The following is a 23217-nucleotide window of genomic DNA, read 5'->3' on the forward strand; positions in this document are numbered from 1 at the left end:
CTGCAACCCTGCTTCCAGCTCCAACACAACCCAGCTGTCCGGCCCTGGCTCTGCTACTCTGAGTGGCTGGAGGCTGGGGGTTGGAGGCTATGACCCTTACCCTTAGGTCTGCACCAGACCCTTACCCTTAGGCACTGCCACCACACGTGTGCGTATGTGCTCGTGCCCTTCCCTTTCTCTGCCCAGGAGGCATTAGGCTCCCAGTGTCTGAGAGCAAGGATGGGCTTCCACCAGAATGCGGAGAAAAGAGCCGGGCCTTTCTTTATGGTTCTTGTCCCACGTGTACCCGCCCTGCCACTTCCCTCTTCATGCCCCCCACACCCAGGCCCTCAGGCTGGGACAGGAGGCACCCAAAGCGGTGGTTGGGAGCACCCCCTCCCCGGCTCCCTTATTTGTTATTTTCCAGGATTTAGGGTGCCGAGAAGGAGCTGAGAAAGCGGGCCTGGGCGTGTGCTTACTGGCAGGGGTGGGAAGGGAGGGCCTGGGCTCCCCCCCCAAGCTGGGGCCTGCAATTCTTGTGCAAAGGCTGTGGAAGCAGGAGCGGTTCCTGTGCAGGGCGGGCAGGCTGACACTCGGTCCCAAGTGTGAGAAAGTCACGAATGCCTAAGACAGGACAGCAGCTTGTGTTCTTGGAAGCGTGCTAGCCACGCCAGCTTCTCCCCACCTGCTCCGCCGCTTCTTGCCGGGCTCTGGATCAGAGCCTTCTGTCAGCCCTTCCCTGATCGGACCCCAAGTGCGGCTGTCCTAGCACCGCCGCCTCTGCCTTCACACCCGGCTTTGGGCTCCGTTCACTCTGAGATGTCGGTTTGACAAACTCATTCACACTGAGGTTCAAGTGACCCATGCCCGCTTACTATTCTTCTCTCGTCGAGAGATTTCTGGAGGTTAACGTTTCAGACATCACGTCTGCTGGGTGATGGCTGGCAGAGGTCTTGTGCCCGAGTAGGGCTGACTGTGGCCTGGCTGGTCTGCCTGTAAGTGGAACAGCTGAGGCTGAGGCACTAGAACTTTATTTGGGTGAAGGTGGACAGACACGTGCGGGCTGGCCATGTCCAGGATGTCAGGGTGCGGCCCTGAAGACGCAGACGCCCCATCTAGAGCTGGGTGACGAGGTAGCAGGTGCGTTGAGAGGAAGAGAGTGTCTTGGTGACGGCACAGGGAGGGGTGGGAGGCCTGGGGAGACACGGACCACGGCCCTGGGATGGGAGGCCTCTCACCCACTGCCCTGCCCCTGCCCTCCGGACTGGAACTGCCCCATCTCCCTTGACCTTAGGGGGCCATTTCTTGTTACCTGGAGCCCAGGCTGAGGTGGGGAACTGGGGTTCGTTGGCTGCCCAGCCCTTCCTGAAGCTGTGGGAAGAGGGTCAGAGATTGGGGGTGGTGGCGGCGGGGATGCTCCCTCCCAGAGACCAGCCAAGGTCACTGCACGCCCCTCCCCCATCACTTTTTCTCAGCTGGGTGGGGGGGTGTTCTACACTTAGGAGGAGGGGCTCAGCACCCACAGTGGAGACGGCAGGGGAGGAGGGGGGGGCTATTACCAGGTTGGCGCTGGAGTGCCTTTGGGAGCGCTTTCGGTTCCAGAAGTATCCCAGGACTCTGTCCCGGAACACCTGGGGGAAGCAGTGCTGGAGGCGGCCAGCGCATACCTGACCCCTGGATCCTGCGGCGTGACTCTGCCCGCCTCCCACAGCTGGAACCCAGGCCCACCCACCTCACAGAGGTAGTCCAGGATCTCAAGGACAGTGAGCAGGCTGGCGCCGATGAACAGCCCCATCTGGCCCCCAATGTCACCTGTGGAGACCGGGTCACCTGTCAGCTCACTGCTACCTGCTCTGCCCACACCTCCCCAGGCCGCAGGTTGCCTGCACGCGCACACACGCACGCACGCACACGCACACACAGACACGCACACGCATGCACAGACACGCGCACGCGCACACACGCACCGAGCAGCTCCGACATTTCGTAGGCCTTCTTCTGCTCCACCGTCTCGTAGTTGAGGGCCTCAAAGAAGATGTCCAGCATCAGCACGTTCTCCCTGGAGGAAGAGAGGCCAAGAGTGTTCGCTGGACGCCCCCAGTGCCAGCTGCTGGCAGGAACAGGTGCCCCATTCTCTGGTCTCTGAGTCCTTTCGTGAGCCCTGGGGAGGGGTGTCACTGTCCCCATTTTCGGAAGAGCTGGCGTCAGAAAGGTTAAGCAGCTTGCCCAGAGTCCCCGAGCCCGGTAATGATGTGTAGCTTGGTGTCCCATCCCTGGGCGCTGCGCACGGAGGCTCGGTGCTCGCCTTAACCCCGGGCCCCCGGCCCCCTGCGCGGCTTACGCGATGTAGGCCTCGCTGCGGTTGTGCTTCCGGGCCAGGTAGCGGGCGGCGGCGCGGCTCGGCATCCGCACCATGGAGAGCTCCTTGGCGTAGCGCGTGCTAGCGCACGGGTTGGGACAGGTGCACGCGTCCTTCTGCAGCATGGCGTCTGCGGGCCACAGGCGCCTGGGTCAGGGCCGCCCGCCCCGCGGGGTCGGGGTCGCGGGTAGAGCGGGGTGGGGACGGGATGCGGAGGAGGCTTGCCCCTTACCCAGCGCCGGGTGGGCACAGTCCTTGTACTGCTGGGGGCTGCACACCGGCGCGCCGCCTGCATGGGGGCAGAGGAGACAGCTTCAGGAGCGGCGCCCCCCGGGCCTCCCCGCCTCCCCGGACCCCCTCCTCCGCTGCCCCCAGCCCCTTACCTGGCATATGCATCATTCGGCAGCCGCACTTCCGAGCCACATAGCGGCTCTCGCAGGCCAGGCGACACCCTATTAGACTATAGGGAGGGCTGGGGCCTAGGCTGGGCCTGGGGGGGTCCAGAGGACCAGAGGGTTCCGGCTCAAAGTCGGGGTCCAGAGAGACAGAGCTGCAGTCACCCCAGGGCGGCGGCAGGAAGCTCAGCTGCAGGCGGACAAGTTAAGGAGGCTCTGGGAGAAGCGGGGGCCGCATAGAACGCGAGATCGCTGGGACGGTTCTGAGGAGCTGGGGCTGGGGTCTGAGGTGGCGCGGGCTCAGGAGGGGGCGGGGCCCGGTTCTGAGGAGCTGGGCTGGGGTCCGAGGTGGCGCGGGCTCAGGAGGAGCTGGGCTGGGGTCTGAGGTGGCGCGGGCTCAGGAGGGGGCGGGGCCCGGTTTCGGAGGCACAGAGAGGATACTTGCTGCTTCTGGCAGGACACAAAGGTCTGGTAGCCAGGGGCCGCCCCGAAGCCCAGCTGGTCAACGAGCGGCGGCTCCTCCTGGCTGTGGATCTGCACTCGGATCCCCGCCTCAAACGGCGTCTCCTCTGCAGGGAAGGGGGGACCCTGAGTCCCAAGAGGCCCCCTCCTGCAGCCCCCTCTCCCCAGGGCTGTGACCAACTAAACCCACCCACTTCCCACGGGAAAGGACAGGCCTGGGGCCGCCCCCGCACCTCCACTTCTCCCCAGGGCCTTCTGCACCCCACCTGCCACTCCCCGTGCGCCCCCGCACCCGTGTCCCTCCACACAGGCAGGTACTCATCCTGCTGCACGTCCAGCAGCACCTCCAGCCCGTTGCCCATGCCGCCCTTGGGAGTGGTGAGCAGCTCTGCGCCTTCGGCGCCAGAGTTAAAGGTGTAGCACTGCCCCATGCGGGTGAAGACCTGGGGCAGGGCAGACAGATGGCAGACCTCACCAGGGAACCAGGAGCTCAGGCGGCCCTTTCCCCTGGGCCAGTGCGAGGACCGTGGGACCTCTCCCTCCCCATCCTCTATCTGGGTCTCTTCTTTGAACACTGAAGCCCACATCTTAATGCCCCGAGACCCTCCCTCAACCGGCACATGTAGCTGGACCCTCGCTGCACTGTGGCCAGCTAACCCTGCCCCTTTCCCACAGGAAAGGACAGGCTTGGACCCTCCAGTTCCTCGCTCCCACCTCCGCCCCCAGCCCAGGGCACAGCCTGCAGGGCAAGTGTTTTTTGGAGACTGGCATGAGGAAGAGGGGCCCAGCTGCCCCCCTTCAGGTCTGGCAGCATGTGGAAGAGGCAGCGGAGAAACCAGCACCCTCCCCCTGGCAGAGAGGAGGGTCTCCTGCCCTAGAACACCAGATCCCCCCACCCCCCAGGAGCAGGCTCTCCACAGACCAGACCTTGGGCCCAGAGCCAGCCGGGGTGAGTGCCCCTGGCTGGGAGGCGTGACCTTGCATGCTGCAGTCCAGCTGAGCAGCAGGGAGGGGCCCGAGGAGGACAGCTTCCTGGCTGAACAGAAAGGCACTGGTGGGGTGGGGAAGGAAAGGATCCCCCAGCATGGCTGTTAAGGTTCCCTGGCTCTGGGGGAGTGTGGGTCGGCAAGGCCCGGCAGGGACCGCCTGGCGCTCCCGGGCCCCTGGCTGGACGGATCGGGCGGCCGGCTCACCGTGGTGAAGTTCTCGGGCCCGCACAGCCAGCCTCGGTAGCGGCAGGCCAGCAGCATGTCCTCGAGGGCGTGCCCGGCCCGGGCGTAGAGCCGGGCCACGTCGAAGGTGGGGCTGGGCATGAAGCCGGGTGGCGCGGGGGGCCGGCCCAGGGCACGCAGGTAGGCGGTGTGCTCGGTGGGCTCCAGGCCCAGCAGTGCGGGCCCGGCCCAGTGCAGGTCATTGGGCGTGAGGCGTGAGCGGCGCAGCGGGTTGATGTTGCACAGGGTGACGGCCGGGAAGGTGAGCCGGCGGCTCTCACGCTCCTCCAGGGCCGTCTCGTGGTGGAACTCCCCGTAGTAGCGCACCCTCCCAGCCACCTGGTAGAGGAGGGTGGCCAGTGCCAGGAGCACGGCTGTGGTCCACAGCCCCCGGCGCGCCATCGGGCCCCCCGGGCCGAAGACGTGGCCCAGGCCGTGCATCGAGCAGCTGCTGGCAAACACGCGGATGTCTGAGGCCGGCGACTGGGCCTCCTCCAGCCCTGAGGGGCGCTTCATGGCCGGAGCCCAGGGCGCGGGGGGAACCAAGCCACAGAGGCTTAGGAGGAGGAGAGAGGGTTGGTCCGAGGACTGGAGGGGCTGAGAGGGGGGTTCGGAGGGTCGCAGGGGTCACGCGGGTGTCGGGCCAGGAGAGGAGAGGGTGGGGAGGTACTGGCCTGGCCGGTCCAGCGCGGCCTCCTCCAGGACCTGGCTGTGGCTCTGCTGGGCGCGGTGCTGGGCTGGGGGCTCCGAGGCAGAGACCAGGTAGGGTGCGGCCGACGAGGCAAGCAGGGCGGCTCTGCTGGAGGCGGTTCTGCTGAGCCGGAGCTGCAGCAGAGGATTGGGTTTCAGCGGCGAGGGGGCAAGGGGGCTGGCAGAGCAGCCTGGGGGGCGGGGAGGTCCCTGGGGCCCCAGGCGGAGCCATTAGTGCAGCGTCGGGGGGAGGCCTGGCTGTGGAGACCAGAGGCGCCAGCAGGAAGCCACAGCGATCCCGGGTAGGCTTGAGGGGAGCCGAGAGAGAACTTGGGGCCGGGGTGCCCTCGGGGCCCTCTAGGTCCCCAGCTGCAGCCCCCGTATGTCGGGCCTGAGGGTCAGTCGCTGACCCTTGGCCCCATCCCCGTCCTCTGCCCTCTCCACCCGTCCCCCTAACCTCTCGCGAGATCATCTGCTCTTCCGCAGAGCGGAGCTGGCTCCTGACCAGGCTGGAAGGTGGTGGGAAGTTGGCATCAGCAGACTCTTCTGAGCCCCCAGCGGCCCAGCCTACTCTGGGTGCCAGGGTCTCCTCCGGCCCCACGTGCAGAGGTGGTCTGTCCCCAGTGACCCTCTCTCCCACCTCCCCATGCTCAGGCCCTCGTGTCTGGGGGGCTCACCTGTCATCCTTCAAGTATAACACGGGTGCCCGTGTGACGCCCTCCCAGGTAACATGGATGCCCTACGATGTCACATCATTTTTCACTTGACAACGTTCTGGAGACCGTGTGGTATCCAGTACCTGGAAAACGTCCTCATTTTTTAAATGGCTGCGTAGCATTTCATTTATGTGGATGTACCATCATTTATATAACCACACCCCTGTTGATGGACACTGGGCGTTTCCAGTCTTCCATTACAAACAGTGGTGCTCTCAGTAACATCGTACAGACATAAACTCCTAGAAATAGAACTGCTGGGTCAAGAAGAGGCAACTGCATGGGTAATTTGATAGCAGAAAATTCCCCACCGTAGGCATTACACCACTGTGCGCTCCCATCAGTAACATGGAGTGTGCCTTTTTGCAGGGGGGCTTTTCTAAAGGAGGAGAGACGCTGCCCCCAAACCAGCTGGAGTGCCCTGGGCCACAGTGCCTATCACAGCATGGCGACACTGGCCTTGAGGGGGCGGAGCCGGGGCATTTGACTGAGATGCCGAGGAGACGCTGGGTCGGGCTGGGGCGGACTCCCAGGGGCTAGAGAGGACATCTCCGAAAGGCAGAGCTGCAGTGTGCAAGGCCTCAAGCGGGACTCGGGGGTCTTGCTAATCCAAGGTACAAGGGACGGGAGGCAGTTGCTGAGCGCTGCCGCTGTCGCGGAGGACTGTCAGGGCTGCTCCTCACTGGCGTCAAGCCCCGCGTTTGGTTAAACGCTCACCTGCCCCCGTGGAGCCGGGAGTTGCACTGCAGGCCTGAGAGAAAGCAGATTTATCTCCACTAATTTATTTACTGCAATTTATTTCTACTCCATGCCCCTCCACAAAGCATTAGAGGCGAGGGTCCACGGGCTCTGGGCAGTGAGTGGAACGTAGTTCGCCAACTGAACATGATCACGTGGCGCTGTGATCGCCTGGCCTCCTGTCCGTCCTCCTGATGAGACCGCCGCAGGTCTCACGGGGGCAGGGATGTCCTCACCGCCCCCACCCCGGCAGACAGGGCGGCGCACAGCAGGTGCTTAATGAACACACACCTTGAAGGAGTGAATAACGTGGTTTATTGCACAGATGTAACCAGCTTCTGAGGCTAAGTGCTTTACCACAGATTATTCTAATTAAACTCTTAAAAGAAGCTCGCGAAATTAAGTGCAGCTAGGTTTACGGTCTGCGTGGAATGGCTGCAGGAGCCAAGGCTGAGGTTAAGGCTACACAGCAAGTGTGCAGCTGACTGCAGGACCTTCCAGCTCAGGGCTCGCCATGGATCTCACCACTTCCCTAAAGAGGGGATGCGGGGCGGGGGGGGGGGCAGGATTTGGAAAGGCCACCCGCAGAGGTAAGGAGAGACCTAGAATCTGGTGTCAGAAGACGTCTGGGTGGCTGGAGGCCGCGGCTACTGCTGGTAGAGCACGAGCTGGCCTCGGCCGGGGGGGGCCAGGCAGGCCAGTGTGGACTCGGCCGGGGAGCTGAGGCCTGCCCTTGGCTGCCCTCACTAGGGAGGCGTTTAGTGGCAAAGCGACCTGGAGCTAGCCCGTGCTCTGCTTCCCGGGCCAGGCCTGCCCTGGGGTGCGACCTCTCATCATTAAGAAAGCAGCGCATGAAACCAGGGTGGCTTTGGCCCTGGGATATTTCCCTAAAGTAGCACCTGGTCCTAAACCACACCCAGAAGAGGCTGTGGGCACTCTCAGCTGAGCCGCTGCAGCCTCCTCCAGGCTGGCCTCCAGCCACAGCTGCCCCTGCTGGTCCTGCCCCTGCTGCCAACCCCTGAAACATGGCGTCGTCCTTCTATGCCACGGGATAAATCCAAAGGTCTGGCTGGCCTTGAAGGTCCAGCATGGGCGGCCCCTCTTCCTCAAGCCAGGGCGCAGGACTCATGATGGAGTCCTCAGCCCAGACGTGGCTGTGAAGGGGGAAGGTTTCCTGGTGGGATGTGACACGAGCAGAACCAAGGCAGGAGGGGTGCCCGGTTCTAGGAGCTGACCAGGGCTGGGGGCAAACCCTGGCTGCTCTTAGGTCCCCAGAAGCGGACAAGAGTCCAGCCCCACCCCATTCACAGCTTTGGGGTCACAGGGCTTGTGCCACCTGGGCAGCTGGCCTATCCTCTTTCAAAGTGAGGCTCTGGTCCCACCTGCTCCAGGGACCCTGTCTGACCACGCCAGGGAGGCCGGTCGGGCAGTGACCGCTCCTTGCCGGACGGATTTTGTATTCTGTCAGCCCAAGGGGCTTAGCATGAGCCGCTCCTCGGTGCTGTGGTGACTGTTAGCACTGGACGTCCCCCGTGGCTAGAGTTTGGGGTGCATGTCCTCTTCTGTCCCTTTCAGAGGTAAGTGTCCTCACATAGAGGGTGGCGGTCCACAATCTCACCGGATGACGGGCTCAAGGTGCACGGGGCTGGGGCAGAACCTCTTGTGGATCAGACCACAGCTGCCCGCCCCTCCTCGCCCTCCCCAAGAGCCAGGGGGCCTGTTAGGACCCCGTCCTGTTTAGATGGGGGGAGGGCACAATCTAGAGAAAGGACTGTGTAAAGGCACAAGGAGAAGGAAGGGAAGTTGTTCCCAAGATGTGGGCTGAGGGTTTGAAGGGCTGGCTCAGTGGGTGGGCGCCTTCTCGCAGGGCCCTGAGAGGCCTGTCGGGATTCCGCAGAGGAGGCCGAGGTCCTGGTACGGGTGTGGGACGAATCCTGGGGCGAGTCCCTACTCCCACCCCCGGTGCTGACTTGTGAAAATTCCCTGCAGCTGCGGCCTGCACACCTTTAGCCTGTCGGGTACAGGGGGAGGCTCGGCAGGGCTGGGAGAGGGGTCGGGGAGGGCTTGGCAAAGGGAGGGGACAGAGCAGGGGCCCGCCGTGCAGCCAGGGGCTCTCAGCTCTGGCAGGAGGAGTGCGCCCAACCTCCCCCAGCCCGGCGCCTGGCCCGGGTTTCGCTGCGAGCAGGGGAGCGATGGCAGTAGCCCCCACCCCAGCATGCTGGCCCACCTGGGGGCTCGGTGCCCGGGATCCCCCCCGAGCTGAGCCCTGGCCCTGGGCATGGATGCACGGCGGTGACCAGACCTCTCAGGACTTGGGGTGCTGCTTCCCATGGCCCCTGGGCGTCTCAGGAGGCGGGGCATCTAGGGCCTGTCTCCGGATAAGCTCCGAATAGAGCCTGCCCTTCTTTAGGAGCTCCTCATGGGTCCCCACCTGGAGAGAGGAAGAGGGGCAGACGGTCACCCCAACCCAGCTCAGAGTTCAGAGCCCTTGGAGGGCCAGCTTCTTATGAGCCGTTGGGCACGGCTTCACCTAAGCCAGCGTCAGTCCTGAGGCGAGTATGAAACCAAAGCACAGCTGATTACGGATTGCCACTGGCGCATCTGTATTTGTCAGCTGAGCTAGATCGTGGAAGAGCATCTGGGTCCCCCTGTCTTTCTTACAGGGCCCAGTGCCCCTCGCCCAGCGTGAGTGGCCAGGGGGCTGTGAGCCGGGCCCCATACAGCCCCCAAGCCCTGCTGCAGACACAGCCTCTGGGCTGCTCCTGCCTGGGCCCTGATCAGGGTCCCTGGTGCGGCCTCTTCTGTGCCTCAGCCCGTGGGCCCCTCCCCCAGCAGCGAACACTTCTCTGAGAACTTTCGCCTTTGATCCTGGGAGCCACACTGCAGCTCTACTCACTGCCCCACCCCAGGGGACAGAGGAAGAAGCTGGGGCCCCGAGAGGCCAGGGCTTATCAAAGGGCAGGAACTCCTGAATCCACACGGGTGCTGCTTTCAGACTATGAGCCCAAGGCCCCAGGGCCAGGCCAGACCCTCACACAGCTCAGCTAAGCCGCCCGTTCCACTGTGTCCGTGGCTGAGCCCCCTGACCTGCTCCCCGGGCCCCAGCTGACCTCACAGACCCGGCCGTGGGCCATGACGACGATCTGGTGGGCCCCACGCACGGTGCTGAGCCGGTGGGCGATGACCAGCACGGTGCGGCCAGCGCTGGCGCGGTCCAGGGCCTCCTGCACCAGCCTCTCAGACTCCGAGTCCAGCGCGCTGGTCGCCTCATCCAAGATCAGCACTAAGGGCTGCTTGACGAGGGCTCGGGCGATGGCCAGGCGCTGCTTCTGGCCTCCAGACAGGGTTGCGCCCCGCTCGCCTGGGGAGGGAGGGGATAGGGCGGGGCCTGGAGTGGCGCTCAGCTCTGCACTGGGGGGCGGCCCTGCAGATGGTCACCGGGGCCGTCTGGCGCTTCCCACCTGGCCCCTCAGGGCCCTGCCCCGGCCCTGTGCGCATTCGTCCTGCCTCTCTGAGGGCAGGGTGATGCCTGGCAGCACCACGATCCCACGTCCCCGTGCAAACGTGCACAGGCACTCACACGACGACGGGTCGTGAACGCAGCGGGGCTCAGGGATGCCCAGAGGTGTCGCTGAGCTCCACCCACACACCAGGGCAGGGGCTCGGAGCCATGACGGGCCTGGGTCCCACCCCCTGCCCTGGCCCTGCAGCGCTAGCCGCCTTCTCCTGGCCTCCTGGCTCTCTGCTGCTGTGGGGACATCCAGGATCCAGATGTGACTCCTGCGGTGGGGTAGGGGGTGGCAGAACCGTGGGATTCAAAACCCACCTGGGCATTCTGGGAAGACCATATTGGGGTCCAAAATGCCCACAGAGAACAGCAGAGGTGGCAGCCTGGTTGCCAAAGTGAGTTTCAGGTGACTCTGCAGTCACAGAGCAGGGGGGCAGGCTGCAGCCCCGGGCAGCCCGCGAGTGCACGGGGTCAGGGGTACAAGACGCGCGCGCGAGAGAGGAGTGGACCCGGCTCCTCCCGTCAGGGCGGGGTCCACAGGAATCCGAGCAGTGAGTAACACGGAACACGAAGGACGGCTACCCACAGAGGGGGCGCCACTCGGAAGGCTAAGCTCAGCCAGGCTCAGAACTAGGTTTCGAGAGGAGTTGAGAACCTTGGACATGCCTGTGCCGTGAGATATGCTGGAACATTCTGCAACAGAGCCAAGAGACCCTGGACGATAAACATGAGCCCAAAGGCTGAAAAAAAGGCCTCTGAGAGGAGCACACGAAGTGCAGGCCGCACTGCGAAGACCCCAGTGCGGTGCTGCAACGCTGCAACACTCCAGAACCACCAGAGCCCTCTTCTGGGTAAGTCAGAAGACAGACTGGCTCAACCAAACCCACCCCTACGGAGAGCCAGGGGGAGCACCTTTCGTTGAAGGATAAACAATTGCAAGGAGGTAACACCCCCTTGCTTCTGGTCAGGTCTCGGGAGCTGACGTGGCGAGCTCTGAAGAGTCCCCACGTCACGGATCACTTGTGCCCCTGCCCTCCGTCACGCTTCTGTCCCTGCAGGCTGCCTGTGCCTGAACTGCATGGGCCTCGTCTCCCCTGTCCCCACAGAGTCGCCTCTGTCCCACTAGGCCATGGTTGTTGTCTGGTCTTCCCCGATGCTGTGACTGTGTTCCTGCCCCCCAGATCCCAGCCTCGCACGTGGGCCCCGCGGACCCCAGCAGGATGCTGTCTCTGAACTCACCCACGACGGTGTTGTATCCCTCGGGGAAGCTGGTGATGAACTCATGTGCGTTGGCTTCCCGGGCAGCTGCGTAAACCTCTTCGTCGGAGGCGTCCAGCTTCCCGAAACGGATGTTCTCCATGATTGTTGTTCCGAACAGGACTGGCTCCTGGGGGTGGGAGGTGGAGGGTCCACCAGAAACATTCTGATTTTGCCCTGAACCTCTGAGGGGCGCATCAGGAGAAGCTGTTTCGGCCAGAACAGGACCACTTGGAGGGCAGGTAGGAGCAATTCGAAGTTACAGGTCAAACACAGAGAGGTCCATCAAAGGGGGAAGAAGCCGAGCTCCTGCATGGCATGGAGCCCCTTGGGAAAGGGAGCGGGAAGGCGGCTGGGAGAGAGAGCAAGGCCAGCTGGCCCGGCAGGGTCCCCCCTCTCTGGGGAGATGGGCAGGGAAGGGTTTTACAATTTGGCTTTCTCCTGCCAAAAGGGCGCCCTCTATCCACATGGGGGGTGGGGGGAGGTGGACCTCGCTGGGAAAGCAGTGGGGCTGAGAGCTTCAGAGCGGGGCTGCGGGGCCTTGCTTGGTGGGTGAGCCACCAGCAGTGTCCGGCAACACCGTGTGGGTGTCCAGACCTTCTGGACACCACAGAACCCAGGGATCCTAAAACGGCCACCCCATTTCCACCTGCTTGGACCTTTTACATCGAGGAACAGGGTTCCAAGGGCAGAGCTGCAGTCGCTGGGACCCCAGTGAACACTGGGGACTGGTGAAGAGAGCCAGCTCACCCCCAGTGCCCCCAGGAGAGCAGCAGGTGACGGGGCTGGGAAGGGGGAGGGGCCCAGGCCGCAGGGACTGAGAGAAGCAGGCACCTGGCTGATGAAGCCGATGACCTGACCCCGGAGCCAGGAGGGGTCGAGGGTGCGCAGGTCCTGCCCATCCAGCGTCACCATGCCCGCCGTGGGGTCGTAGAAGCGCTCAAGCAGGGAAGCCACGGTGGTCTTTCCTGGGGGTTCAGGAAGGGGGCATGGGTTTCTGGAGCATGTCCGGGACAGGGACGCCCCCGGTGGCAGTGGAGGGGCCCCTCCTTCCACACTGAGTGGCTCCCACAGGGAGAAGTCACAGGTGGGAGGGTGGCGGGCTCCTCTTACCTCCCCCGGACTGGCCCACCAGGGCCACAATCTTGCCCGGGGGCAGCGTGAGGGTGAAGTCTCTGAGCACCTGGAAGCCGGGACGGCAGGGGTAACTGGGAGGAACCAAGAGACCCTCAGTCAGACCGGGTTCCTGGCCCCTTGTTGCCCGGGTCCCTCCCAAAGTCTCCCTGCACCCCCAAGGGGGGCTTACTTAGAGGGAGACATTGACCCACAGGTCCCCAGACAGGCTCCCTCTCCTGCCCTCAACCCGCAGAGAAATACCCCCGCGCCCAGCACTGACGCTAACCTGAAGCAGACGTTGTGAAAGGCGATGGAGCCGCGCAGGTGCTCCCTGGGGATGTAGTGGCCCCCGGACAGTGGGATGCGCGGGCTCAGCGTCATGTACTCGAAGACCCGGCTGCCTGCACTGAGCCCCCGCACCACCTGGGGAGGGGGGTTAAAGTCTGCGTGAGGGAGGCACGGGGTCCCAGGGAATGGGCAGCACCTCCTGGACTCCCACTTGGCGGCGGGGGAGGGGCTTGTCGTATCCCCTCCGCCGGACACGCAATTCCCACGGCACACAAGTGACATCAGTGGCTGATGGGATTCCAGCCCAGGCACCGCATCCACATCCTTGGACCCACCCACCTCTGCCACTCACCTGACCAAACAGGACAGAGAGGTTGGCCATGGACCTGCGAGTAAGAGAGGAGGGTTGAAAGAGGGGGACGAGGAGGGCCTGAGAGAAGGCGGGCCAGCGCCAGAGGGGCAGGTCTGGGTCTCAGCTGCGTGGGGGACGTGTTGGGTGAGGCGAGGAAACAGGCGGCCGGAAGCCAAACGCAGAGGTAGTTCCCGAAAACTGGGGCCCTAGGCGCCCTGGAATCTGGCACCACCGGGGAGGTCTCCTGGCAAGTAACTTCTCCTTTCAGGGCCATGCTCCCTCCTGGCCCGGATGGGCTGACAGTCATCAGTACCTGAGGGCCGGGCTCCAGGGAGGAAACAGGGAAGGCAGGCGCAGGGCGCGGTGGGGCCGGACTCCACGCTGCCCGCAGCCTGCAGGGAGGGGCTGTGAGGCCCACCAAGGGGGTCAGACCTAGCGCTGTCCACTCCCGGGGGAAGCAAGGGCTAAGGAAGGTGGAAAAAAGCATGTTACTCCTTCTAGAGAAAGAAGGAAACAGAAGACATTGGACCACAGTGGGAACTCAAAATTCCCTGAAGACATGTCATCACGGGCTCCGCCCTGTGTGAGCAGAGGGGCAAGTGTCCATCTGTCCAGACGGTGGGTCACCTCCTCATCGTCGTGCGGGGCTGCCGTGCTAGGAGGAAGGTGAGTCACCGGCCCCCCGCTTAGTCACGGGCCAGGCCAGCCCGTGACTGTGCGTCTCCGATTGTGCATGCGGGTTCTCCTCGAAGAGAAGAGGAGGCAAGACTGACTCCCTAGGATCTCACTTCTCCCAGCACCGGGGGTGGGGGAGGGGGGAGCCCGCAAGGAAACGCCCGGAGAACCTCCGAGAAGAGCCAGGACAGCAAGTTAGTCTGCGCCTGAGGCCTGTGGCTGGGGAAGCCGCCCCACCTAGCACCTAGCAGCCTGCGAGACAGGCTCTCTGAAGTCTGTGACTCGGCTCTGCCAACGGGCTAGGCAGTGCAGCGGGGAGGAAAGGAAAGGGTCTGGACGCAGGCCATGAAGGGGAGGGGCCCAGGGCAAGGCGAGTCTGAGGGAGCGGGGCCAGGCCTGGGACGGGGGGCTGCCGTCCGCCGGGGGAGACTTTCTGCCCCTGCCCCTGCCCCGTTGAGCACGGTAGGGTGACCGTGAAGGGAGCCAGTGGTGCTCGTCCGGGTCAGCACCGGGGGAGGGGCAGCAGGGGGCCGCCCAAGTTCCACCTCGGAACAGCCAGACCTTCTTAGTCCCAAGGCCACCAGGGATCAGTTCCTGGGCCTGCGGGAAGGAGGGGTGAGGCTGCCCAGGACAAGAGAGGGTCTGAATGGGCCCAGATTAGGAAGCACTGAGCAGAAATGGGTGGTATCTGGTCTTTGTGGAATGCTGGGTCTGGGGCTGAGAAAGGGAGTCTTTTCTACCTGCCTGCCTCCAGCTTAGCTCCATTCTGCCCAGGACAATATTAATAAGGCTGATGGTGAGGGATTCTGGAAGAAACGGCGGACACTCGCACAGGTGGTAAGCCACGGGGCAGAGCCATGACACAAGGACCGTCGGCGTCGGGAATAACGAGGAAGGGACCCAGAGGGGCATCTGAGCTGATGTTCTATCTTCTGGACATGGCTGGTTGCTAACACAGGTCTTCACTCTTCAATTATTTATTCTACCATATTTACGGTAATTGCTTATCTAACTTGTATTTCTTTCTTTCTTTGTTTTTCTTTTTCTTTTTTTTTTTTTTTTGCGGTACGCGGGCCTCTCACTGTCGTGGCCTCTCCCGTTGCGGAGCACAGGCTCCGGACGTGCAGGCCCAGCGGCCATGGCTCACGGGCCCAGCCGTTCCGCGGCATGTGGGATCTTCCCGGAACGGGGCACGAACCCGTGTCCCCTGCATCGGCAGGCAGACTCTCAACCACTGCGCCACCAGGGGAGCCCCCCCACTCTTCAATTATTTATTCTACCATATTTACTGTAATTGTTTATCTAACACATATTTATGTTTTATGTGTTTTGGTATACATGGTATATGGCGGGGAAACAGTGAGGAGAAACAGCAGAAGGAGCTGCTAGGAACTTAGCTTGGAAGGGACAGGGGAGGGGAGCAGGCCCACCCTGGGCACTCTTGTGGCAGAGCCAGCGGGGAGCTCTGGTGCCTGCGGGCAGATGGGATCGGCGGAGCCGAGGACACAGTGAGCCAGAAGGGTGGGACCTGCAGGGGAAGGTCAGGCAGAGGGTGGGAGGCCAGCTCTTAAAAAGCGTGTCGGGCTTCCCTGGCGGCGCAGTGGTTGAGAGTCCGCCTGCCGATGCAGGGAGCATGGGTTTGTGCCCCGGTCTGGGAGGATCCCACGTGCTGCGGAGCAGCTGGGCCCGTGAGCCATGGCCGCTGAGCTTGCGCGTCCAGAGCCTGTGCTCCACAATGGGAGAGGCCACAACAGTGAGAGGTCTGCATACCGCAAAAAAAAAAGAATCCGCCTGCCAATGCAGGGGACATGGGTTCGAGCCCTGGTCCAGGAAGATCCCACATGCCACGGAGCAACTAAGCCCGTGTGCCACAACTACTGAGTCTGCGCTCTAGAGCTCGCGAGCCACAACTCCTGAAGCCTGTGTGCCTAGAGCCCGTGCTCTGCAACGAGAAGCCACCACAATGAGAAGCCTGTGCACTGCAACTAAAAGTAGCTCCCACTCAGCAACGAAAACCCAACGCAGCCACGAAAAAAGAAAGAAAAAGAAAAAGGCTTGGGACTTCCCCGGTGGTCCAGTGGTTAAGACTCCGTGCTTCCACCGCAGGGAGCATGGGTTCGATCCCTGGTCGGGGGACTAGGATCTCACATGTCACGCGGTGTGGCCAAAGAAAAAGAAAAAAGGACCAAAAAAAAGGCTCATCGAAGAATTGTCTGGAAGGTGAAGATGGCAACTGCGTTTCTGAGTGTACGGTCAGCGAGTTAGGCTGCAGGGGCTGCTGGGAGCCCCGAGTGGGCTCTGGACGAAGGCAGGGGCTCCCCATCCCCAGCCCTGAGCTTCGCCAGGGGACCTGGTAGCTGTCCCCGCAGCAGACTGGCACCCCCGGCCCCTGGCCCAGCTGGGCCCCTTAGGAAAGGGAACGGCCCCACACTCACCTCTGCACTGTCTGGGAGGCCACCAGGAAGGACATGAGGTCTCCCCCCGTCAGCTGCTGTCCGGCCACGAGGGAACCCCCAATAAACAGGGTGCCCAAGACCATGCCTGAGTGGGGCAAGGACAGGGGTTCAAGGAGGAAGCAGCGGAGGGCAGAGGACAGAGCCTGGCCCACGTGCTGGTCCCCAGTGCCAGTCCCTGCTGTGCTCCCCACTGACTGGACTTCAGGTAAGTCACGTGAGTGGTCTCTGCCTCTGTCTCGTCATCTGGCAACGAGTGGGTTGGGGGCACCTCCACGGCTCCCTCGGGGGCGGCCCAGCAGCGCGCCGTACACGGCTCGGCTGTGACACTGGGTCTCCCTGCCCACTGCCTGCCGGCAGCAGCAGCCTCCAGAGGCCGGCTGACTGGCCCTCAAGAGACATGTGAAGGACCTCGAGCAGGTGGAGAGCTGCCCGTTGCCCGCCCTGCTGGGACCCGTCCTTCGCTCCTCCGAGCTCAGCCCAAGCCACAGCCCAGGACCCCCGGCAGGGCCTCACTCACTCACAGTTGAAGGCGATACTGGAGAGCCCCTGGAACAAGGCGATGCCTCTGCCCAGCTCCTCTGCCTTAGAGCAGGACCCCCCCAGCTCCGCTCCATAGCGTCTGCGACAGAAGCCGAGCCCAGCCCTCAGGAAGCAGGCAGGCTGCGACGCGGGGTGGGGGGAGGTGCATCTGGGGAGGCCGCCCCCCTGCCACCGCTTTGGTTGGGCTCCACCCCCGCCCGGCACTCACTCCTCTTCCCGCTGCTCCATGGCGAAGGCTCGCACAGTCCGTACGTTGCCCAGGGCCTCATCTGCCACACCCGTTGCCCTGGCGACCTGCGGGGAGTCCAGGAGTCAGGGAGCCGGGATGGAGACACGGAGGGGTGACAGAGGAGTACAGGGCAGAGAAGAGGACGGGCGGGAATGCTGGTACCTGCTCCTGACACTGGCGAGACAATTTTCTGAGAGCTGAGCCCATGAGGGTGCCAGCGCCCATCAGGGCAGGCGTGGCCACCATCAGCAGCAGGGTGAGGCGCGTGGAGAGCATGGACAGGGACACCAGGCAGCCGGCCACCTGCGTGAAGCTGCGCAGCCCCTGGGGAGCGGACAGGAGGGCGTCTGGCATCAGCAACATGATGTGGGGAACTCGGCAAGAGTCAGCTGGCTACAGCTGGCTCTCCACTCACAAGGCCAAGGCCATAGGTCTGACCCCCGGGAGGCCAACCGACAGTCCACTGGTCACAGAGCGTAACCCCTTCCTGATGCGCAGGCGTGAGGAGAATGCCTGCGGACCGAGGCATCCTCCCCCGGGACAAATCCCACTTTTATTCTCTTCTGCTCTAGAAACTGAACAGAAAGAGAATCGCCTGGGGAATTCCCTGGCCGTCCAGTGGTCGGGACTTGGTGCTTTCACTGCGGGACCCGGGTTCAATCCCTGGTCGGGGAACTAAGATCCCACAAGCTATGAGGCGCGGCCAAAAAATAAAAAAAGAGAGAATTGCCTGGTGATGCCGCCCAGGGACGGCTAGGGGTCAGTGACAACGTGGGGGGAAGAGGAGAGGACATCAGGAACAGAGCAGAAAGCCATCGCGCCCTCTCCTGCCGGCGTGCCCGGCATTCCGGGGGCAAGGTGGTGATTCTGCTCTGGGCAAGCTGGGTCAGGACAGGCTCGTCTGAGCCTTCCTTCTTGGGACGGTTTTCCGGGGAGGTAGGATTTCAGAACGGGAGAGAAACAGCCTGTCTCGACCCCGGACGCTGCCGTGGCACCTCCTGCTGTGAACGTCCCTCTTCCCTCACCCGCACCCTCACCAGACAGCAGGCTTCTCGCTTCGCCATGAGCCTGGGCGCAGGGCCCAAGGGTGGGGCGGGGGGTGGGGTGGGCAGGACTGGCCTGCTGCATCCGCACTAGGGAGCGTGTGAGTGAGCGTGGGGGGACCTGGGCGCTGACCTGGGAGATGACGAGTTTGAAGGATGATTTAAACTCCTGCACATCAGTCGTCAATCGGCTTACCAGCTGCCCTGTCTTTTTAGCATCGAAGAAAGCAATGTCTTGTCTGGCAGTGGGACACGGGGGCAGCGGGTGGGGGAGAAGAGGGAGACACGACCTCAGTATGAGGCCCCGCCCCTAGGCATTCACCAGCCCCCCCCCGAGGGCCGCTTGGTCCCCGCCACCACTGCACCCCACATCCCGAGGCTGGCAGTACCGGAGCAGGTTGCTGAAGAGGGCCCTCCGCATGTCTGCAGCCATGCGCTCGCCGATGCGGGACAGAAGCACCAGGTACCCGAAGGTCAGCAGGCCCTGGGAGAGAGGCCAGGATCTCAGGGGCGCCCGTGCGGTTCCGCTGGCGGCCCCCGGGCCCTCCCTTCTGCTGTACCTGGAGGCCGTAAAGGATGAGCAGGTGGGTGCTGAGGTTCCGGGACTCAGCCAGGAAGCTGCCCACGTGGTCCCTCGTGTACTTGGCCACGATCTCCACCAGCTGACCCAGAAGCAGGGGGATCTGCACATTCACCAGTGCTGCGCCCAGTGCCAGCTTGGGGGGTGGGAGACAGACGTTTACAGGGGGACCACGCTCTTCCCTAACCCTGGCCCTTCCTCTCCCACTATTGCCCATGCTTTGGGGGCTCCTGTGTCTCTCGGAGAGTTAAAGCCCAGCTGCCAGCCCCAGGGGACCCCTGGACCCTGTTCACCCAGCTGCCCTGTGCAGGTCCTCCTGGTGACCCCCAGCCCCGCTGCTTCCCGAGGTCTCCTCTGAGATTCGGCCAGGCAGGAAAGCTGTCCCTAGGCGGCTCTGGCTGGGGCTTCCGCGAACCCCTGGCTGGGTTCTTCCCTGTCCCTGGCGTGGGGCAGGGCGGGAGAAAACCTCACCACGATGGCTGCCCCCAGGACCAGCAGATGGGGGCGTAGAAACTGCCAGAAGAGCTTCCAGTTGAAGCGGGGCTCCACGACACGGGGTCTGGAGCGGGCCGGAGGGGCCGCTTCTGCCTCACAGAGTGCCACAAGGCCGCGGCGGGGGCACTTACTCAGGATCACGGGGCCCAGGAGGACTCCCCCAACCCAGAGCCAGGCAGAGGGGCTGCGGCCGGGAGCTGGGGGAGCTCGAGGGAGGCAGGCCCGGAGCTGGGGCTGCAGCCGGGCCACGGCCCCGAGGAGGCAGGAGCTGGGGCGGCCATCGCGGGACCTGCAGGGAGAGAACGGCACTGAGGGCTCGAGGGCCCAGCTGGCCCCCAGCTGAACAACAAAGCGGCCGAGCTCTCGGCTCAGCCCTCTGGAGAGCAGCAGCTCCTCTCCCAACGGCCCACCCTGCCCTTCTCAGGGCGGCTCTTAAGCAACCTCGGTTTCTGAGACGAACACGCCCAGTGGAGAGCAATCGAGTGGTAAAGGTGTTCTCCCTGGCTCGTCTCTCAGACGGCGGGCCCCAGCCAGTGACCGTCTCCAACCCCTGCTCTCTCAGAATCACAGGACATCAGAGCTGGACGGCGCTCGCCTTACAGTGGAGAACACAGAAGTTCCCAGTGAATGCAGCTCGGAGAGGGACAGTGCCCCCCCACCTCACCAAGTCATCAGTCCACTGTTTGATCCTCACATCCCTGGGAGGGAGAGGCCAGTATTCTCACTTGATAGATGACAAAATCCTGCAGGGCTGAGAGCTGAAATCATTTGTCCCCAAGCAGCAGAACTAGGACAAGAGAGGAGCCCTGCTATCTGACTCCAGAATCCAGGCTCGTCCTATGCTACCATGTGTGATGAGCCCAAGGTTATGTGTGGCAGGGCCAGGCCTGGACCCAAGTCTCTGACCACTGGTCGGAAGCTTATTATATATCCCATCGCCCTGTCTCCTTCCTGGCCTTGAGCGCTTACGTGACAAGGCAAGGAAGGAAAGGGTGACAGACTCCCTCTCTGTCAGCTGAAGGAAGAAAAAGAAATAAAATCCAAATAACGTATCTTGTCATCTTGGGATAGGCCAAGATCACCCCTTTCCTGCAGTTCCGGTACCTGCAGATGGCAACGTAGGGCCGCAGCCTACTGTGCGTCAGTGCTCTGCTCTGTGGAACAGGAAGAGGGGGTGAACGGTACAGACCGAGTAACTACGCTGCGGTAGTAAAGCTTTAGTGTGTGTGTGGGTACAAACGACTAACGACAAAGCTTGCCGAGGCTGGAGGCTGGGGGTGGGGTGGGGGGAGCCATTACCGTCCTTTTAAAACACCTGGACTTGAGAGGGCAACGAGGACCATAATCATAATTGCATTTTTTTAATAAAAAAATTTTTAAAAAAATTTATTTATTTTTGGCTGTGTTGGGTCTTCACTGCTGCGAGCGGGGGCTACTCTTCCTTGCAGTGCACAGGCTTCTCATTGCAGTGGCTTCTCTTGTTGCAGAACACGGGCTCTAGGTGCGCGGGCTTCAGTAGTTGTGGCTCGCAGGCTCAGTAGTTGTGGCTCGCGGGCTTAGCTGCTCCGCAGCATGTGGGATCTTCCCAGACCAGGGATTGAACCCGTGTCCCCTGCATTGGCAGGCGGATCCTTAACCACTGCGCCACCAGGGAAGTCCTCATAATTGCATTTTAAAGATCACTGCAGAGGGGAGTGAGCTGGAGAATGACAGGAGTGGCTATAGGGAGGCCTGTTAGAAGCATAAGTTATCTGGCCAAGAGTATATGGTAGGACGATCAAAGATCCAAATGAGATTATCGATGAGGAGAGGCTTTTAAAAAACAAATAGATGAAAGGTTTCTTCTTTACTATGATGGCCTTTCATATTTCCAGACCCTCCTAACTACACACTCCATCTCATCCTTCCCTTGTTTCAGGGAGGCCTGGGCTTCTTGCCAACTCTATATTACACCTCCCCCGACCCCATCCACCTGCCTGTCTTCCACTGTGTACTTTATATCTATCCAAAATATAAACGGAGAAGCTCAATGTCCTTCTGCCCTGTGTAAATGCCCCTCTTCCTCATTAGACCATATATTCCTTGATGGCGGGAAGCCCTATCTTATTCACCACCATATCCCCAGCACTTAGCAGAGCTCTGGTACATAACAGTGTTCAGCAAATGGCTATGTTTCTTGAGCACATGCTCTCATTAGAAATGCAGAACAAGCTGCCCTGACTCGCTGCTGCAGCGTTTGCAAAGCTTTAGACTTACTGTGGGTAACAGTAACAAATATGTTTTACTTTGCGATCCGGCACAATGTCACAGAAAACTGAAATGCTTTACAAAACAGTACTTCCCCTCATTTTTTTTGGCTGTCCTGTGCGGCTCGCAGGTTCTTAGTTTCCCCACCAAGAATTAAACCCGGGCCCCGGCAGTGAAAGCACCAAGTCCTAACCACTGGACCACCAGGGAATTCCCTCCCTAATTTTTAAAATTAATTAATTAATATATTTATTTTTGGCTGCATTGGGTCTTCGTTGCTGCGCGTGGGCTTTCTCTAGTTGCGGCGAGCGGGGGCTACTCTTGGTTGCGGTGCGCAGGCTTCTCATTGCGGTGGCTTCTCTTGTTGTGGAGCACGGGCTCTAGGCATGCGGGCTTTAGGACTTGTGGCATGTGGGCTCAGTAGTTGTAGCTCATGGGTTCTAGAGCGCAGGCTCAGTAGTTGTGGTGCAGGGGCTTAGCTGCTCCGCGGCATGTAGGATCATTCCGGACCAGGGATCGAACCCATATCCCCTGCATTGGCAGGCGGATTCTTAACCACTGCGTCACCAGAGAAGTCCCCCTACTTTGTTTTTAACACATATTCCATTATATTCACTTTTAAATGATTCAGACTCACTAAATTCACTTTATGAACTATTGTGTTGTGACCTGACGTTTTAAAAACACTACACTATGAACACACAAATAGTAAAACGTTGTTTGATGTCTTTTCTGGAGTTTCGCTCTGGTTAAAAAACATCGACACCCTTACTCTTTTCCTAAGGACTGTTTTCAAGCCTTTTAATAATTTACCATGGCCACTTTCCAGCTTTTCTCATCTTCTCCAAACTAAGGTCTAAGCAGTGCTTGGTCACTGCCAAGAACTGGCAGATTACTTCCCAGCACCGGTACTTCTAGCTGCAGCTCCGCCCATCTCGCCCTCCATCAGTCAGACGGGCTTTCCAAAGGACACAAGCCCACATCCACCCGCCCCTACGAATCTGCTGCCTGCCTGGCTCTCGGGTTCTTCACTCCAGGATTAGAAAGGCATCAGTCGCTTCTCATAAAGCATTTACAGCGGAGTGGCAGTTTCAGGGTACATGTTCGTTTCCCACCTGTGTCTTTCTCTCTTGAGACGAACGTGTATAGAGCATACAAGAACACATACATACGCGTTACCAAATTGACTATCTCTGCTGAAACTATCCCGATTTAGTAACCATTTTTGTTCAGTTCACACTGAATTTTTGGAACAACAGCAATACTAAATGTCTCCGGACACTAATAATTTTTGTCCACATCGCCAGACCAATTCCAAGAACGAGGACTGGGGCCGGAAACGGGGGCCCGACACCTGTGCAGCACGGCGCCCGGTGGTGGGAAGAGACCTAGCGTGGTCACCGGCCAGAACGCCCCCTCCGTCCAGCACACATGCAGATACAGACGCGCCGAGCCTCCTGCTGGCACCTAGGTCTCGCTCTAAATAATTGAGGCCAATCCCCGGGGGAGTGACATTCAACCCCGGGCCGGGCCGGCCTATAACTCCCAGCAGACGTTGCGCGAGCCTGGGACTCCATCTCCCGGCGGTCCCCACGCCCTGCCGGCCGGTCAATGGCCCGCGCTCCCAGTAGGTTTGTCCCTTTTTACCTGACGGCCGAGAATGTCTGGAAGCGGAGGGATAGTAGTGGCTTGCCTGCGACGGGGATACCCCGAATCCCGACCCGAAATAAGTGCACCAACATGGTGGGGGTAGAAAAGGAGCAGCCGGCAACGGCAGCTTCACCCTTACTCCACTGAGGGCTCCATGTTGGCTCCGGCCCCCATCCCGACAACCCCCTCGCGACTCGGCGATGATTGGTGGAAGGAAGCATCAATTTCATT

The 23217-nt window shown here is 61.6% G+C and overlaps 3 protein-coding genes across 9 annotated transcripts in view; 1 reads left to right on the top strand and 2 right to left on the bottom strand.

The window, feature by feature from the left end:
- Positions 1-994: 994 nt before the first annotated feature.
- Positions 995-6692, bottom strand: ASIC3 (acid sensing ion channel subunit 3). Of its 5 annotated transcripts, none has more exons than XM_049715024.1 (13): positions 5554-6692; positions 4389-5231; positions 4123-4227; positions 3488-3638; positions 3175-3302; positions 2722-2923; positions 2571-2627; positions 2321-2468; positions 1947-2038; positions 1712-1791; positions 1539-1610; positions 1292-1350; positions 995-1173 (listed from the first exon to the last, which is right to left on the bottom strand). In XM_049715024.1, exons 2-13 carry the CDS (start codon positions 4920-4922, stop codon positions 1095-1097), a joined length of 1707 nt encoding a protein of 568 aa, XP_049570981.1. In that variant the 5' UTR covers positions 4923-5231; positions 5554-6692; the 3' UTR covers positions 995-1094. The 5 variants fall into 5 exon arrangements, with proteins under 5 accessions (XP_049570981.1, XP_049570980.1, XP_004281237.1 ...); XM_049715023.1 differs by having other exon boundaries at positions 995-1196; XM_004281189.4 differs by lacking the exon at positions 4123-4227.
- TMEM176B (transmembrane protein 176B) overlaps positions 2269-23217 on the top strand; it is a 179031-nt gene continuing 158082 nt past the window's right edge. The window contains exon 1 of the mRNA XM_049715038.1: positions 2269-2276. The gene's annotated coding sequence lies outside the window, so the exon portion shown is untranslated. The remainder of the gene's footprint in view (positions 2277-23217) is intronic.
- Positions 6843-23170, bottom strand: ABCB8 (ATP binding cassette subfamily B member 8). 3 transcript variants are annotated; one of them, XR_004477725.2, is made up of 17 exons: positions 22984-23170; positions 19066-19378; positions 18575-18730; positions 18404-18498; positions 18148-18253; positions 17134-17295; positions 16951-17036; positions 16724-16821; positions 16182-16287; positions 13072-13105; positions 12718-12854; positions 12429-12523; positions 12150-12283; positions 11298-11445; positions 9661-9911; positions 8778-8981; positions 6843-8561 (listed from the first exon to the last, which is right to left on the bottom strand). XR_004477725.2 is itself a non-coding variant. In XM_004281187.4 (16 exons), the coding sequence occupies exons 1-16, from the start codon at positions 23076-23078 to the stop codon at positions 8856-8858; spliced, it is 2142 nt and encodes a 713-aa protein (XP_004281235.1). In that variant the 5' UTR covers positions 23079-23170; the 3' UTR covers positions 6843-8855. The 3 variants fall into 3 exon arrangements, 2 of the variants coding, with proteins under 2 accessions (XP_004281235.1, XP_033264218.1); XM_004281187.4 differs by having other exon boundaries at positions 6843-8981; XM_033408327.2 differs by lacking the exons at positions 13072-13105; positions 16724-16821 and having other exon boundaries at positions 6843-8981.

Source organism: Orcinus orca, chromosome 9, assembly GCF_937001465.1.
Source record: "Orcinus orca chromosome 9, mOrcOrc1.1, whole genome shotgun sequence".
Classification (NCBI taxonomy): domain Eukaryota; kingdom Metazoa; phylum Chordata; class Mammalia; order Artiodactyla; family Delphinidae; genus Orcinus; species Orcinus orca.

Coding starts and splice junctions, on each gene's coding strand:
- ASIC3 (XM_049715023.1), bottom strand. CDS start 4,922: ATGAAGCGCCCCTCAGGGCTGGAGGAGGCCCAGTCGCCGGCCTCAGAC. Junction 3,639..4,122: donor CGGCTGGCTCTGGGCCCAAG/GTCTGGTCTGTG, acceptor GCCCTGCCCCAG/GTCTTCACCCGCATGGGGCA. Junction 2,924..3,174: donor TGTCCTGCCAGAAGCAGCAA/GTATCCTCTCTG, acceptor GTCCGCCTGCAG/CTGAGCTTCCTGCCGCCGCC.
- ABCB8 (XM_004281187.4), bottom strand. CDS start 23,078: ATGTTGGTGCACTTATTTCGGGTCGGGATTCGGGGTATCCCCGTCGCA. Junction 18,731..19,065: donor TCCTGGGGGCAGCCATCGTG/GTGAGGTTTTCT, acceptor CCACCCCCCAAG/CTGGCACTGGGCGCAGCACT. Junction 18,254..18,403: donor CTCTTCAGCAACCTGCTCCG/GTACTGCCAGCC, acceptor TCCCACTGCCAG/ACAAGACATTGCTTTCTTCG.